Source organism: Myotis davidii, unplaced genomic scaffold (assembly GCF_000327345.1).
Source record: "Myotis davidii unplaced genomic scaffold, ASM32734v1 scaffold449, whole genome shotgun sequence".
NCBI lineage: Eukaryota > Metazoa > Chordata > Mammalia > Chiroptera > Vespertilionidae > Myotis > Myotis davidii.
In genome coordinates, this window is record NW_006383007.1 from 445733 (window position 1) to 463640 (window position 17908).

General features: G+C 37.3%; 1 protein-coding gene across 4 annotated transcripts in view; it reads left to right on the forward strand.

Moving 5' to 3' along the window:
* The first annotated feature begins 484 nt into the window (after positions 1 to 484).
* Positions 485 to 17908, forward strand: part of MRPL1 (mitochondrial ribosomal protein L1) — a 58182-nt gene continuing 40758 nt past the window's right edge. The window contains exons 1-4 of one of the 4 annotated variants that reach the window (XM_006778180.2): positions 490 to 691; positions 1904 to 2021; positions 13997 to 14255; positions 16594 to 16677. In XM_006778180.2, coding sequence (XP_006778243.1) covers positions 652 to 691; positions 1904 to 2021; positions 13997 to 14255; positions 16594 to 16677 — 501 coding nt within the window. In that variant the 5' untranslated portion in view covers positions 490 to 651. Of the gene's footprint in view, positions 692 to 1903; positions 2022 to 13996; positions 14256 to 16593; positions 16678 to 17908 lie in introns of all 4 variants that reach the window. The other 3 variants (XM_015557670.1, XM_015557671.1, XM_006778181.2) reach the window with 3 other exon arrangements.

The following is a 17908-nucleotide window of genomic DNA, read 5'->3' on the forward strand; positions in this document are numbered from 1 at the left end:
AGGTCTTAAATCTGCTATTTAAAAATAATAGTGTTATATAAATTTGTTAAGTCTTGTTCTTCAGTTGATCCTAATGCCATAGTTAGCCAGCAGGGGCAACATGTAGAGCTGATAAATATGACCTTACACCCCCTCTGATCTTGCGCTGAGTTAAAAGGTTTGTTAGTGATTGGGGCACCCGCCTTGGGTGTAGTGGCAAGCCTAGCGAATTTTTAAAGTCTTTACAAGACTGGAAACGTGGCGGTGGAAGCTGGTGAGATTCTCCAGATTTTCTATTTTTCATGCTTCTCCTGGGTACTCTCACTATCTATTAAAACGATCGTGCACTTGCAGAATCAAAAATTAAAACGGTTAGGACACCGCCAGCAGGACCGTGTTCTGCAGGAAGAGCAGATTTCCTGCAAAACGTTTACGGTCTCCTACCGGAACCTTGAAACGCGGAGTCCCGGGCAGCACGGAGGGCTGAGGGGGGAACACCGCCACGGGGCACGCCGTCCAGCGTCCTTCCCACTTGGCACCAAAGCCGATTTTGGTTTCTGCCCCTTTCTTGCTCCTCCCAATCTCTTCCCCCTCCGCCAACTCCGGAAGGGAACCCTTTTAAAATTTCTTCCACGTGGAAGCGTAGGAGCAATTTCATCAGCACAATCCGGAATGGTCAACATGGCGGCGGCCGTCAGGTGCCTCAGTAGAGGTAAAGCCCGGCGTTGTGTGGGCTCCGGGGGAAAAGACAGGTGGCGCGGAGTCTCCTCTTGCACAGAGTGCAAGCCAGACCCCTACGCACGGGCCTGCGCTGGGGGCTGGGAAAGCCTCCTCGTTTTGGGCTCAAAGTTCTTGAGGGTCCTTGCTATGGAAAAGCGACCTTCTCTGCGGCCTCACCCCCTTTGGAGCCGTCCACCCTAGGAGGGGACTGGGAGGAGGATGTACATCGACACCCCTCCGGCCACTCGCAGCGGCCGAGGCAAGGACGGGGTTCTGTCTCCGAGACTGGTGGGGTGCAGGGAGAGAAAGGACTTGGCTAGCTAGGCGAAGTGAGTTCCGATAAGGAAAAGTCTGTGTAAAGGAATGTGTGTGGCTCACAACTGTAAACTTGAACGTTTACAAAATGCTTGTTGGTGCGTTCAGGGTACTACCTAGTTGCAGGTGATTTCAGTTCTTAAACGTCCGAAGACGTTGCCTAATTTGCATCAGCAGTTGTCCTTTGGTGGCTAACTCAGGCATCCTTCTTGGTAGCAACTCTTCCTGCGCATTTCAGAAGGTCCAGTTAGGTGACAGCCCTTTTTTGGTACATTGCCCTTTAATTTTTGTTCTGTGTTGTGTTTTCGAAGCACAGTGATGTGTATAGTTATTTAATTAAGATAGGTTCTTTAGGTGGAAGCATCATCTAGCATCACCCCATTTTACATATTTCAGATATCCATATGGGCACGAATCTGTTGTTGGGCTGTTTATTACCTTATTACTTTGTCTTTCTATGCCTGTGCCAATACCACAGTCTTAATTACCATAGCTTTATAACAAGTCTTGATCTCTGGTGAGGCAGTTCCTTCACTTTTTTCGTATCTTTCAGAAGTACTTTCAGCAACTCTGTGAATGTATTATCTATTTTTAAAAACGAGTAAAATTTAAATTATTTTATATATTCAGGACATACATACATATTCTGTAACGTACTTTGAGCCTGAAGTGGGTTAAATTAAAAATAAGTGAAGACAAAATTGTTCAATTTGTTGTGTTTACTTGGCTTTAGTTTTAAGAAGTGGAGTGTCCATTATTACACCTTTTAAAGAATGGTTGAGAATCACAAAATATTGAATTTTTTGTTCTAGAAAACACTGATTAAGAATATAAAAATTGTGAATGTAATTATCATTTATTAATATTTTACGTGTTTTTTTCTTTCCAGTCTTGATACATCAAAGGCATAATCTTTCCAAGATGGCTTATCAGACACCTCTTTATCCTTGTTCTGCATGTGTTCATGTGCCTAATAGACATTTTGCTGCTGCTGCTGCTGCTAGGAGGTAAGTATTTTTTTATTTTTTTTTTAGTTATTTCATTTGCTATCATCTAAAATTTTGATTAAAAAGATTATGCTCAGTTCCATAAACAGATACAGGGACATGTAGTTGTAAGAGTCTATCACCTCTGCTTTTTTGACTTTATAGTCCTGAATAAAATATATAACTTAAAACACTACTTAATATTTATTGACTATTGACATTCAATTACGAGTTTAATCCCCACAGCAACCTTATGTGGAAGCTATTGTTATTCTCTTTTAGAAACAAAAAGCAAGGCACTGGTAGATTATGTAACTTGTGCAACACAGAGCTAGTAAGTGTTGAGGCTAGGATTTTGTGACATAATACATATTTACATTAGTCTGCCCAGTTCTTGACACAGAGCTTCTAAAATCCTTGTAAATCTCCTGAGTTATAGGGATGCCAGGAGCATGTTTGGTTCTTATATCGGGTCTTTGAACCATTTCCTGATACGGAGCTTCTAAAACCCTTGTAATTTCCTGGGTGATAGGAGCACTTTTTTACTAACAAAGCAACTCTTGGTGGGCTCCTGGATTGGGGCTGGTCACCAGAAAGACCAAAACATGGTTAGAAGCTTAGAACTTTCAGCCCCACTCTCCATCCTACAGGGAGGGGAGAAGGCCTAGACCAGCTGTGGGCAAACTACGGTCCGCGGGCCGGATTGGCCCGTTTGAAATGAATAAAACTATTGAAAAAAAAGACCGTACCCTTTTATGTAATGATGTTTACTTTGAATTTATATTAGTTCACACAAACACTCCATCCATGCTTTTGTTCCGGCCCTCCGGTCCAGTTTAAGAACCCATTGTGGCCCTCGAGTCAAAAAGTTTGCCCACCCCTGGCCTAGACTAAGATTGAGTTCATAATTGATCATGCCTACATGATGAAGCCTCCATAAAAATCTCTGAACTATGGGGTTCAGAGAGGTTCTAGGTTGGTGCACACAATTTATGTGTCAGAGTGTAGTGCTCCCAACCCAATGGGGACAGACCCTTCTGGATCTTGTCCTATATACTGACTTATCTAGCTGTTCATCTGTATCCTTTATCATATTCTTTATTATGTAAGAAACTGGTAAATATTTAAGGGTTTCTCTGAGTTCTGTGAGGCATTCTAGCAAATTATGAAGGCTGAGGAGGGGATTGTGCTACACCCTGATTTATAGCTTGTTGGTCAGAAGTTCTGGACTTGTGATTGGCATTTGCAGTGAAGGCAGTCTTGTGAGTCTGAGCCTGTAACTTGTGGGATCTAATGCTAAACCAGGTAGCTACTGTCAGAATTGTATTCAATTGTAGGACACCTACCTGATGTCAGAGAATTAGATGGTGTGGGAAAAAAGTCTGTGCATTTGGTGTCAGAATTCTTGTTAGTAGAGGAAAATAGTTTCAGTTTCACCAGGTACTTTGTTCTGTTCTTGCTTACTTTTAGCCATATACGCTGTTCTGTTCTTGCTTACTTTGAACAATCTCCAGATATATCTCCACATATCTTGGATATTGTTTCAGGTAGAACTGTCTAGTCATTCTTTTTTTATTGAGTTATAATTGACATATAACATTAGTTTCAAGTATACAGCATAATGATTTGATACTTATATATATTGTGAAATGTTCACCACAATAAGGCTAGTTAACACCTATTATCAGAGTTACAACTTCTTTTTCTTGTAAGGAGAACTTTTAAGATTTTTCTCTCTCTGCAATTTTCAAAAATACTGTACAGTATTATTTACTACAGTCACCATGCTGTACTTACATTCCATTATTTTTTGTAAAGTTTGTACCTTTTGACCATTTTGCCTACCCCTCACTTTTCTGCCTCTGGCAACCACTAATCTATTCTCTCTTTTTTTCCCTTATTCCACATATAAGTGAGATCATATAGTATTTAACTTGCTCTGACTTATTTCACTTAGCATAATATCTTCAAGATCCATCCATGTTGCGAATGACAAGATTTTGTGGCTAAATAATGTTCCACAGTTGAGTACACGAAACACAGAGTTTATTCTTGTCTTATTTTCCATATGAGCAACTGTAAACCTATTTTTGCCCTACCTTGTATATACCACATTTCCTTTGTCCATCCATCCATCCATCCATCAATTGATACTTAGGTTGCTTCCATGTTTTGGCTATTGGAAATAATGCTGCAGTGAACATGGGTATATTTCATTGTGTGAATTTACCATAATTTAACCATTTTCCTATTGCTATACATTTATTGTTTCAATCTTTTGCTATTACAAATGATCCTGCAATGACTAGTCATGTACATAGATCTTGTAAAATATTATGAATATGTTTATAGTATAAATTCTGAGAAGTAGAATTGTTGAGTAAAAACATGTGTCCCGGCCGGCGTTGAATGTCGACATATGAACCAGGGTCACGGTTTGATTTCCAGTCAGGGCACATGTCCAGGTTGTGTGCAGGAGGCAGCTGATCAATGATTCTCATTATTGATGTTTCTATCTCTCTCTCCCTCTCCCTTCCTCTCTGAAATCAATAAAATATAAAAAACAAACAATTTTAATTAAGAACAAAAAACTCTCCTCTTTGATGTATAAAAAAAGATGTGTGCATTTATAATTTTGATAGATAATAGCAATTTGCCTTTATAGAGATCTTGTCAGTTTATGTCTTTACCAGCAAGTATTATTAGAATGCCTATTTTCCCATATACAGTGTATAGTCAAAATTTTCATTGTTGCAAATTTGATAGGTAATAAATGGTTTCATCATGGTTTTAATTTGTATTTCTTTTATTATTGAGGTTGTATATCTTTCATATATTTAAGAGCAGTTTATTTATTTTTTACTGTGAATTTTCTGCTCATGTCCTTTTTTTGCTTGTTGATTAACAGAAGCTCTCTGTATATTATAAATTGTGAAATATCTGCACAATAGCTTTAACATGTTTTAACTGTTGTGGTAGAGGAATGGATCAAGTGCTATGGGATCACAGATGAAGGAGGGTAGTGCAAGAAGTATTTGAGCTGGCTCTTGAAAGATGGAGTTTTGCAGGGGGATTTGAGAATGGTGTTTCAGTGATATAGAGGCATGAAAGTAAATGATATGGATGTAATACAGTTTGATATGAATTGAATATAGGATAAAGAGAAAGGTGGTGGGGGTGGACTGGAGGGGACTGATGGGGGAAAAGGGGACATATGTAATACTTTCAACAATAAAGATTAAAAAAAAAAAGAAAGAGATGGTGGAAATATAACTAGAAAGGAGGCTTCCTTTGAGTGTGAATAGTACCTGGATGATCTTTTCTTGTTGAGAAGTTGGAGAATATTGGTTGTGCCAGTTCATATCCCTACCCAGCAGTGAGTGAGAGTGTCCAGTTTTCCATAGTCCTAACAACCCTGGATATCATCAATCTTTGTGTTTCTTCAGTGTATTTCTAATTTATATATTTTGCCCATGTTTCCATTGGGTTGTTCATTTTTCTGCTTTCTTAAAGTATTTGTTTATTAGGGATAGCAATTATTTTGAGAATATTTTATATTTAAATGTTTTTTTTGTCCTAGAGAAATTTTTCATTTTACATTTTCTTTAAATTTGTATTCTAGTACAACTTTTAAAATAATTTCACTAACCTAAAAGAACATAGTATAAGGAGTTTGCATCCTTAAAAATATGAAAAATTATTAGCAATATTTTTATGCCTGACAATGAGTTATTCAGTAGCTTGAAGGGGATCATGGTATTCATAATTCTAGCTGTGATTTTAATTTTTAAATTAAATATACTGACTTTATAATATACTAAAAATAGTTTTTTCACGGCCATTTTTTTTTTTTAAATCAGGATCTGAGACAGAGAGGCTTGCTTTTTTTCTCTTATCTCTTATCATTCTGAATCTCCCCGCTCCTCCATGAATAGAAACCATGGTTTGCCAGTGGCAGATTCTTGTAAAAAAAAAAAAAGCCACTGTATCATCTCTGACTCTGGTTCTTTTTCTCTTCTGAGGTTATTTTTCTTCAAGTATTTCAAAAATTTTTGTGGACTGCCAGACATTTTGTGTAGAACAGTCGAGACTGAAGTACGTGGTATTTATGCCTGGAAATGTGCATGCCCCTTCTGTCATAGCCTTGAATCAATCCAGTCAGTTGATCTAGGTTTTGGTTTTATTGTTGCTATGGTTACCATTGGCTTCATATTTCTGTACTGTCACTTTGTGCTTTGAGTGGGGGCTGGGCTGTGGAAGGTTTCTCTTCAGTGTTCTAGGTCCTGATCAGTTTTCTGTCTTGCAGTTTTTGGGGGAGAGTAGAGAGTACAGTGCATAGGTTGAGGGGGTTTGGCGAGGGCATACTCTTGCCCCTCCCCTAGTAGTAGACTGCTGTTGCTTATTGCTCAGTGCTTGTTAGTGGGGATAGGTATGTGAGGGAGTCTCTGTTTTTTCAGATCCAGCATTTATCTTAAGTAGGCATAGTGTGGCTAGACCTTGGGGATGGGTCTTCTTAATATTTTTGTTCCTTGTCCCCATGGTGTGTATCTACCACAGATCCTGTGTGAGAATGTCAGGGACTTTCCCCATCTTTACTGGTAGAGGATACTGCATGCAGGACTGTTTCCTTCCCTACCCGCAGGGTAGAAGTTTTAGTACTTCTTCTTTCTTTCTTTTTCCTACACAGAATGGATGTTTACCTCTGCCCTAGGGGGTTTCAGGGTTACATGCTTTTCTGGCAGCAGTGGCCGATCTCCTTGTCCAGGGAGGATTTCTAGCCCCTTGGCCTGCTCTAGTATTTCCTGAGTATCAGGGGAGGTCTGTGAAAAGGCCCTACGAAGGGAGTGTGAACTTCCCTTGTGTTTGCATCTTCCACGGGGGTTTACACTGTCACCCTCGCCCTAAAATTTTTGCTGATATCTTTTCCTTACCTGCTTGCCTTTCTCCCATACTCTGCTAGGGGTGAAACTTGCCCTGGTGGTATGCATGGGGGCGGGGAGGGAGTGTGGATTGACTCCTTGGATTTTAGGCTACTCATTTGCCCTGTGATCTCAGCTCTGTGATGGATTTAAGATAAGTGGTGATTTTTATTTTCACTCTTTCTTACTGTTAAAGCTCTTTCCAGCTTTTTTTTTTTTTACTTTCATTTATTTGTATTATTAATGACTGGGTTTTATTCTGTCAGCTGTTACATTGTAAGTGGAAGCAGAACGTCTGCATTTAGTTTAATGAATAAACCAGCATCAGAAATGTTAGTGAGTTTATTTATGTGATGTACACTGAGAAATACAAATTCCAGACATTTGCATTCCATTAATAATTACATGCCCTAGGCATTTTCTCTTTAGTGCTGTTTAATTCAGTTTAGTTTGACAGAAGTTGTATGCTTTCCTCCCCTCTCCCCCATCCCAACCCTTCAATTCTTCAATGTCAGAGGTTTCTTTCCTTCAAAGAACCCTAGCAGGTTTGGCTCAGTGAATAGAGCGTCGGCCTGTGGACTGAACGGTCCCGGGTTCGATTCCGGTCAAGGGCATGTACCTTGGTTTTGGGCACATCCTCAGTAGGGGGTGTGCAGGAGGTAGCTGATCGATGTTTCTCTCTCATTGATATTTCTAACTCTTTATCCCTCCCTTCCTCTCTGTAAAAAATCAATAAAATATTTTTTTTTAAAAAGGAACTTGGATCTCTTGAGTCAGAGATCTTCAAAGGTCTTGAAGCGAGCTTTATTAAAGCACTGATTTTTTTTCTTATAATTCTTTATTTGGGTGTAACTATGGAATTATTTTTCCTTTCATGTTTTTGGAATTAGGGGACAGAGAGGCAGGCAGAAAGTTATTACCTGAGCACAGTCTCTTTTACTCATTTAATCTATGTGGTTTAGTTACCCAGTAACTGCAGCTAAATTCTGTTCTCTTTGATTCAGACTGCCAGGTGTTTCTCCCTCATTTTCCAAAAAAAGCCTTTCTAGTATGATTTATTTTTAGGCTCTGAGAATTATAGTTTTTAAGCTCTCCTGATAGGGCCTTACATAATTACATGAACATGAACAAAAAAGTTCTTCTGGACATGATTCTTATGAATAAAGAGAGACACTTTTTGGAGAGCCATAGAAAATAGGCAGTTGGTCTATGAAATGATTATTAATGGATTTTGTTCAGTTGCAGATTTTTTTTTGGAAGAAAATATTTTCCTTAGAGTCCTATTCAATCTGTGTTGTAATGATTTATACTTTTCTTTCTTTTTTTAAATTTTTTTTTTTTTTTTTTACTAAATCAGTGTTCCATTTGTAACTTAAAAATATTTTCACTGGCTCAGTTGGTTGGGCACTGAAAGGCTGCTGGTTCAATTCCCTGTCAAGGCACATGCCTTGGTTGTTGGCTCCATCCCCAGTTGCACAGTAGACAACCGATTGATGTTCTGCTCTCACATCAACATTTCTCTTTCTCCCCTCTCCCTTCCCCCCTCTCTCTAAAAACAAATCAATGAGTATTTTAAAAAATATATATTCACTGAATCACCTCAAATATGTATTTTGTGAAACAAGGTTCAAAGCATAAATAAGTAAATTGTTGTATACCCAACTCAGTTTCTTAGTTCCTTCCTTCCTTTCTTTTTTTCTTTCACTAGGTTTTGCAGATATTTGTTAATTTAAAAATCATATTTCAGCCCCTGGGAATTTCATATTAATTGCAAATTAATGGACAGGTTCAGCCATGATTGAAAATTTAGTGGTGAAATCAGCATTTATGTAAAGTAAATCTGTAGGTTACAGCTAGGACTCATTTTTTAAAAAAATTCTTTATTGTTTAAAGTATTATATATGAATCCTTTCCCCCCCATTGACCTCTCCTAACTCGTTCCCACCCCCACCCCACACATGCCCTCACCCCCCTTACTGACTGTGTCCATGAGTTATGCTTATATGCATCATACAAATCATTTGGTTGATCTCTCCTTCCCCTCCCCCTTCCACCTGAGGTTGGATGGTCTGTTCGATGCTTCTGTGTCTCTGGATCTATTTTAGTTCATCAGTTTATGTTGTTCATTATATTCCACATATGAGTGAGATCATGTGATGTTTATCTTTCTCCAGCTGGTGTATTTTGCTTAGCATAATGCTCTCTAGTGCCATCCATGCTGGGTTGTGCCCGCAACCAAGATACATGCCCTTGACTGGAATCGAACCTGGGACCCCTCAGTCTGCAGGCCGACACTCTATACTGAGCCAAACCGGTTAGGGCTACCACAGTTTTTTAATTTGCTGATGGGCACTTAGGCTGTTTCCAAATCTTAGCTATTGTAAATTGTGCTGCTATGAACATAGGGGTGCATATATCCTTTCTAATTGGTGTTTCTAGTTTCTTGGGATATACTCCTAGAAGTAGGATTACTGGGTCGAATGGGAGATCCATTTTTAATTTTTTGAGGAAACTCCATACTGTTCTCCACAGTGCCTGCACCAAGTCTGCATTCCTACCAGCAGTGCAAGAGGGTTCCTTTTTCTCTGCATCTTTGCCAGCACTTGTCATTTCTTGATTTGTTGATGATAGCCATTCTGACAGGTGTGAGATGGTACCTCATTGTCGTTTTGATTTGCATCTCTCAGATGATTAGTGACTTTGAGCATGTTTTTATGTCTCTTGGCCTTCTGTATGTCGTTTCCTAAGGGGCCTATTTAGGTCCTTTGCCCATTTTTTGATTGGTTTGTTATCTTCCTTTTGTTAAATTGTATGAGTTCCCTATAAATTTTGGAAATTAAACCTTTATCGGATAGAACTTTGGCACATATGTTCTCCCATGCAGTGGGCTTTCTTGTTTTGTTGATAGTTTCTTTTGCTGTGCAGAAGCTTTTTATTTTGATGTAGTCCTATTTGTTTATTTTCTCCTTACAGCTAGGGCTCTTACTCATTTGGTTTATTTTAGGTAGAGAGTTTATTACTAAAACAGGTTCTCTAGGCTTCTTCTTCTATTGGCTTCACTGCTCTTTTGCTAAATATACAATAAAAATATGATTTCTCCAGTTTGGAAGGTTTCTGGATTTTGTGGAGTACTTCCCAGGTAGCTGAGGCATGTCGCCTCCATCCACTTGGGCTCCTGCTTAGACTTAGACCAGTGGTTCCCAACCTTGGCTGCACATTAGAATCACCTGGGAATCTTTTTAAAATCCTGATTTCTGGGCCTCACCCTCCAGAAATTCTGTTTCTTTGTTATGGGGTGGGGCCACAACATTAGTAACAAAGAAACAGAATTTCTGGAGGATGAGGCCCAGAAATCAGGATTTTAAAAAGATTCCCAGGTGATTCTAATGTGCAGCCAAGGTTGAGAACCACTGACTTAGACAGTGAGCATTGGCATTATCTCCTATTCTGTTAAATTGCTCATTAGCTGAGAGCATATTATATTAGTTGTGGTAATGAGGTTTCATTGAGTCTAAAAGTGAGAATGGAATTAACTTTGGAATGGTTTTTGAGGTAGTTTTTAAAAAGCGGTTTTACTGTCATCCACTTCTTTCACATAAATTTTATAGAACTTTGTATTAAGTTTCTGTTGCTGCTATAACAGATTCCCTCATATATTGTGGCTTAAAACAACACAAGCTTATTATCTTGCAGTTTTGTAGGTCAGAAGCCTAACATGGATTTCACTGGGCTAAGATCAGGGTGTTAGCAGAGCTTCATTTCGTTCTAGAGCAGCGGTTCTCAGCCTGTGAGTCGCGACCCCTTTGGGGTCGAATGACCCTTTCACAGGGGTCGCCTAAATACATCCTGCATATCAGATATTTACATTACGATTCATAACAGTAGCAAAATTACAGTTATGAAGTAGCAACAAAAATAATTTTATGGTTGGGGGTCATCACAACATGAGGAACTGTATTAAAGGGTTGCGGCATTAGGAAGGTTGAGAGCCACTGTTCTAGAGGCTCTATGGAAGAATTTGCTTCCTTTCCATTCCCAGCTTTGAGAGGCCACCTACATTCCTTGGCTCCTTACCCCAAGTTCTCCACTTTCAAAGCCAGGAATGGCAAATTGATTCTCTTTTCATGCTTGAATTTCTCTTATCCCTTACCATCTCGGTCAAATGCAGGTGGGAAAAGGGGAAAGTTTCTCTGCTTTATAAAGATTCAGTATGATTAGATTGGGCCCACTTGGGTAATTCAGGATACTCTCCCATTTTCAGATCTTTAACCTTAATCACATCTGCAAAGTCCTTTTTGCCATGTAGAGATGGATATCTGTGGGAAGCCATTATTCTGCCTACCACAGAACCCGAACATCTTTATAGAATATTATTTCACTGATTTAAAGTGCTTATGGGTAAAAGATTATAAATGTGATTTGACTTAATGCTGAGAAAATATATCACCTCTAGTTCTCTCTTTTCTTCTTAGCTTCAAACTCTTAACTGCAATTACTTGTTGAACATATTTTCTGAGATATTTTGTAAGCACCTTGTTAGCTTTTGCTATATAACAAACCACCCCACAACTATTTGTCATTGCCCACAAACCTGTGGGTCAGCTGATGTAAGCTAGGTTTGGATGGGTGTCTCTGATGACCTTGGCCGGGCAAGCTGTGCATCGGTGAGTAGGCAGGTCAGGTGAGAATTGTCTAACCTAGCCTGGGGCTCTCTGGGGGCAGCTGTGTTTCACGTCTCATCTTCCCACCTCTGGGTTAGCCCAGGCATGTTCTTATGAAAATGGCAGAAATGCAGACATGTAAGTGGAAACACATGAAACCTTGTGTAACCTGAGCTTAGAGCAGAGAAACTGTCACTTTTGCTTATTCTATTGGCCAAACTGGTCACACGGCCAAATCAAGGTGCTGGGAAAGATACTTTTATCTTTCTAAATGGGAGAAATTCAGCAAAGGAACTTGAATGGATAAAGGGGTGTAAAAAATAATTTAAACAGAGCCACTTTAAAGTAGAGTTGGAGCTGCCATCCCAGAGGAACTTGCCTTGCAGGTCTACTCCTCAGACCTTTGGAATGTTAAAACTGGGCAAAATAACCTTTAGACTGGGCCTAAAGCAATCTTATATCCCAAACAATGTTTGCAAAGATAACAGGAAAGCAGATAATATAGCTTTGACTATTTGAGTTTCTGCCTGGGTCAGTTTTTCCAGAATCACTATCACTTTGTATCTCAAGTAAATGCTTGCTGCCTCTCTCTCACTCTGGCCTTTTATTTTTTGGTTAACAGGGGATAAAGAATTGGGGCCAATGATGTAATTAATCCCACACTGACCTCTGTACTACCTTCCCGTTTTACTTTATTTCTGGTCTTACTTAATGATACTACCCTATGCCTACTCATCTAAGCCAGAAACCTAAGAAGAATTTTAGAATCTTCTCTTTCCCCTTTTCCTATATTCAGTACCTACCTTGTAAATATCTTTCTAAAGTTTAGAATCTAAACTCTCACCTATTACCCTCACTGTTCTGGTTCAGACTGTCATATCTCCTTGAGAAGAAAGGAAGGGAATAGTCTCTTACTTGTCCCTAATCTAGTTTCCTTTAAATCCATTCTTTGTATTGCAGCTGGAATATTCTACTTGCAATGCATTGCCTCTAGAAGAGGATGTCCTCTGGGATGAGAGTCACCAACTTTATCTTATGCTGTTTTCTGTCTTTTGCTTTACTCTTCAGTTCAAGGGTCAACAAAATAAGGCCAGTGGGTCAAAAAATCTAGTCCACAATCTATGTTTGTATGGTTCCTGAACTAAGAATGGTTTTACATTTTCAAATGACTGGAAAAAATAAAAAGAACAGACATTTAAAAAGGTAACATTTTTGTGACACATGAAAATTATGAAATCTAAACCAGTGTTCATAAATAAAGTTTTATTGGAATACAACTATGTTCATTCATCTTTGTATATGGCTGCTTTCATATTATAATGGCAAAGTTGAGTCATTGAAACAAGAGACCATAAAATACTTGCTATCTCATCCTTTACAGAAAAAGGTTTCCAGCCCTTGGTCTAGTCAAGTCGAATTTCTGTACCATTCTATTTCACGCCTCAGCGTGTTTATTATGTTGTTTCTTTGGCTAACTATTTTTTTTAAGTAATAGCTTTATTGAGATATAACTAACATATTATGACGTTTATCCATTTAAAGTGTACATTTCAGTGGTTTGTAGTATATTAATAGAGTTGTGCATCACTGTAATTTTAGAACATTTTCATTACCTTCCCAAAAAACCCCATGTTCATTAGCAGTCAACTCCTCATTTCCCTAATCCTCTCCCCCAAGCCTTAGACAATCACTAAATCCACTTTCATCTCTATAGATTTGCCCATTCTTGATATTTCATGTAAAAGGAATCATACAGTATTTGGGGTTTTGTGACTGTCATCTTCATTTACATAATGTTTTTAAGGTTTAAATATATTGCAGCAGATACCAGCATTTTATTCCTTTTCATTGCTGATTAATATACCATTGTATGTATGTAACATGTATCCATTTGTGATATGATGGACATCCATTTTGTTTTTATTTTTTGACGAGAATGAGTAGTGCTGTTATGGATATTTGTGTACAAGTTTTTGTGTGGTCATGAATTTTCATTTCTCTTAGGTATATACCTGGGGAATTCTTTATTATTCAAGAATTGACTTTGGGATCATCTCTTCCAGATCCCTTTCCTAGCCTCCTAAGCTGGATTAAATGTTCATTCACTTTTGCTCAAATAACAGTTGTAGTACTTTGCACATGATATTGACGTTATCTGTTTGCATGTTTATTCCTCTGTTCCTCTAAGTTTCTGGAGAGCAGCATCAATGCCTTATTTGACTTTGTATCAACTGCAAACAGTACAAAAATTCACTTAATATTTGTTGAACTAGAAAAACTGTAAAGCAGTCTATGCTTTTGAATTAAAGTAAACTTTATATTTTGCTATTTTTTTGTCTTATATACATGGGATTTTTTTTCAGTCTCTTGGAATACATATTGAGATAACTTGATCATGAATTTATCTTTTTTCAAGGCCTGAAAAGAAAACAAAAAAAGGTACCAAAGAAAAAGCATCAAATGAAAAACAAGATGACATAGAAAAAATAAAGTCAATCCCCTTTATGGAAGATGAACCTGAGGATGATGTTTACTTAAAACGCTTATATCCAAGACAGATATATGAGGTGGAGAAAGCTATTCATTTACTTAAGAAATTTCAAATTCTGGACTTTACATATCCAAAGCAAGGTGTTTATCTTGATTTGACACTGGACGTGGCACTGGGGAAGAAGGTATATAGACTCAAAATAAATTTATTTGTGAACAGTAGTTGTATGACTTGACATTTTGTAATGTTTTAATTCTTGCCTTTTATAATAATTTTTAGAAAAACTTATGGTCTTTCTATGCTTTAGCATGAAAAATATGTATGTTTGTTTTTTAACTTCCAAATATGAAATAGAATTTTAAGCAAACTCTCATAATTATTGAACATACATCTCCTATTCAGCAGAAAATCATTGGTATAAATTTCAAGAAAAATATTAAAATTAATTGAGGTATTACTATAACTTTGAAAAATTACTTAAGCTGCCTGTGTGTCCTGTTCCTTCTCTGTAAATGAGAGTTTGGATTAGATCATTAGCCTTCAGATATTTCCTTAGTGTCCTGGATTGAGACTAAGTTTGCATGAGTGGTGTGCCAAACCCCTCCCTTGCTTCAATCAGAATGTCTCTGCTTTATCTGTTTGTATACTGCAGTTCCGTGGAAGACTTTTGTTTATAAAGCTCTAAAAGTAGGAAAAACACTTGATTAGAATTGATGTCCATTATAGCTCTAAATTTTGTAAGCTTCTCAATGAAGAAATCTAATTTTCTTGGAACTGATATTTAAATTTTTATTCTCAGGGTCTTTTTTGGTCAAACTAGAAGGTATAAGTTTTTAAATATAATTGAACAACCTCAATAATGATTGAACATGTTAGAGGAGGCAGGATAGAGTCAGATTACAGTACCAGCCAGCATCCTATTGTCACCACTTATTAACTCTTTGAACTTGAGTTTCTGGTTTTACCTCTTCAAATCTCAGTTTTTTCATCTCTTTAAAAAGGGAGATAAAAAGCTTAGTTCATATGGTTATAGCAAAGATTGAATGTGGCCATGCATGTAAGGACTTGGTAGGTGTTTAATAATAACAATCAATATTTACTGGAAAGTTTTTATGTACCAACCATCACACTAATGCTTTGCATGCATTTTCTCATTTAATCCTTTAATAATTTCAGAAGAAGAGGCCAAGACACAAAAAGTAAAGTAACTTGCTCAAGGTCAGAGAGTAGGGGTAGGGTTAGGATTAGACACAGTTTATACTAGCCATGTTATAATTTTATTTTATATCACAGTGTTACTGTTAGTTTGTTTATTTAAAAAATGTGGTGGTGTCCAAGATGATCACTTTCTCAGTCAACTGGTAATATGTTTCATAAATGGAAGCCACTTATGAACTAGACACATTGAAAGGATACTGTTGTCTTCCTAAGACATTTTCTTAATCTTGATAGACTGCTTGTAACAAGCCGGTACTCCCCAGGGAATGCTATTATGATTGTTTGCCATTGAAAAATTTACTGAAACCAGTTGTGACATGTTAATGGCAAAGGAATGCCAGTGAATAAAATTGAGTTGCACGTCTGATAGAATGTGTACTTTCTTGTCTGAAAAAGCCTCAGAAGGTTATCTCTACTCAAAATAAACTAAAAATACAATCTTTCAGTTTTAATTAGGGAACACCCCTTTTCTCTTTTTTCCAGACCTTAAGGCTGCATCAAAATTGTGGACTTAGAACTTGTTTCCATGTGAAGTTTCCCTAAGAGATCTGAGCCACAAGCCTAGACAAACAGGACTTTGACCAAATGACTGAACAAATTAGTTCTGAGGCCCTGGGGAATCTCCACCCATATTAGGGGCCTCAAGTGCATGCTACTGTGTTTTAGATGTTCCAATTTTCTTCCCACAGATGTCTGAAAGTGGTAGGTGGTTTAGGTTGTTTCCAAATAGACCCCCTCAGAAGAGCCTTTCAGGCTTGGTATTCTGTCTTGGATTTAGAGTTATTATCACCAGATTGTTTAGAGCCAATGATGGAGATTAGTGTGTCCTACTGAGCAGATCAGCTGGATATCGTCTATTGTTAACTATGCACAGTTGCATTCATTTCCTCCTTGATGGTGTCACAAGATTACATATCCTTTTAAATTTAATTCAAGGTGGAAAAAATTATTGGCATCCATGTAGAAAGAAAATATTTTATTAGGTGCTGGGGAAGATATGGATATGCAAATACATCTTTCAATATATGAGACACTGATGAATGATGTAGAGATAGAAGCCAAGTACCATGGGAGTATTTAGCTGGGTAGAGAGATTTAGATTTTCATGATGGTTTCTTACAAAAGAAATAAAATCTCTGATGCCTTAAATTATAATCATTGAATAGTTCTGGATTAATGAGAGGATATGTGGTAGAATTGAAACATTAAAAAACAAAACATGTTAGTTCTGTTTTTTACAGATGTGAGAGGCACAGAAAAGATGAATGAATTTTTCACAATCATTTTTTCCATTGTGTATTTAGAAAAAAGTGGAGCCATTTGCCAGTGTTGTTAGTTTGCCATACCCATTCGTTTCAGAAATCAATAAAGTTGCTGTATTTACAGGGGTGAGTAACCTTTACCAACTTTTTATATCCTTTAACTTGTTTAATAAAATGTTAGTAAGTGTTTAGAATAACTGAATTAGAGAAAATTCGAGAAAATTCTAGCATTCACCAAGTCTTGTTTTCCCCATATGAACCTCAAAGCAGTAAGATGACTCATTTGAGGTTATGTCATTAAAGTAAGAAAAAGCTAAACTAGAACATTAACTTCATCATTAGTTATTATGCTCCGATATTCTGTTTCTCACAAAAGCACTGAAGGGAAGTTCAGAATTTATTCTACTAGCTCCTGCTTCTGACTCAAACTCCTCAAACAACAATAAAATTATTTTGGGCCCATGTAGTGCTTTGAAGACACAGAAACCACACTTTAAAAAATATCTAGTGTAGAAAGTGAAGAAAGTCAAGGCTATAACAAGTACAGTAATAAGTTTTTGGTCAAACTTTTTGTATTTATAAACATTTGTTTATAATGTGTTTATGATTTTATTTTGTAAGGTGTTTTGATTCTTCTCCATCTGTTTCACTTTCAAGGAAGAAATTATTATTTTTTTTTCCAGAAAAGTAGAGCATATAGCTGTTGGAATGCCCAAAACTTGAGTAACTAAGGGAGTGTGATATATTTCACAGTAAAACCAAATGGTGTAAATGGAACATAGAGAAAGAAAATAACTAATGCTGTGTATTTTTTCTTTGAATTTTCAGACAACAGGCTAAATTTTGGCTCTATCATTTATTAAAAACATTTTTCTCTTCCTGATCAGTGTGGCTCGGTTGGGCATCATCTCATGCACTGAAGTGTTGCTGCTTAGATTCCTGGTCAGGGCACAAGCCCAGGTTGTGGGCTTAATCCCTGGTAGGGGGCGTGCAGGAGGCAGTCGATCGATGTTTCGCTCTCACATGCATGTTTTTCTCTTCCTCTCTCTAACAATCAGTTTAAAAAATCTTAAAAAATTTTTTCTCTCTGTATTGGTTTGATAAAATATCTCCATTTAAGGAGCAAAACTAAATATATTTTAATTTTTTACTTTTGGAAGATGATATGTTTATGGTATTAGAGACTTAGGCTGAACTACTTGGTAGGTTCCTCATGCATTTTTAAAAAAATATTTTTATTTTTATTTTTTTTAAATATATTTGGATGGCTGCAACAAATTAAGATGTTGACACATAATCAAAATATTTTCTGAAATGGAAAGACACCAGAGCCCTTTTTCTCTCTTCCCTTCTCGCT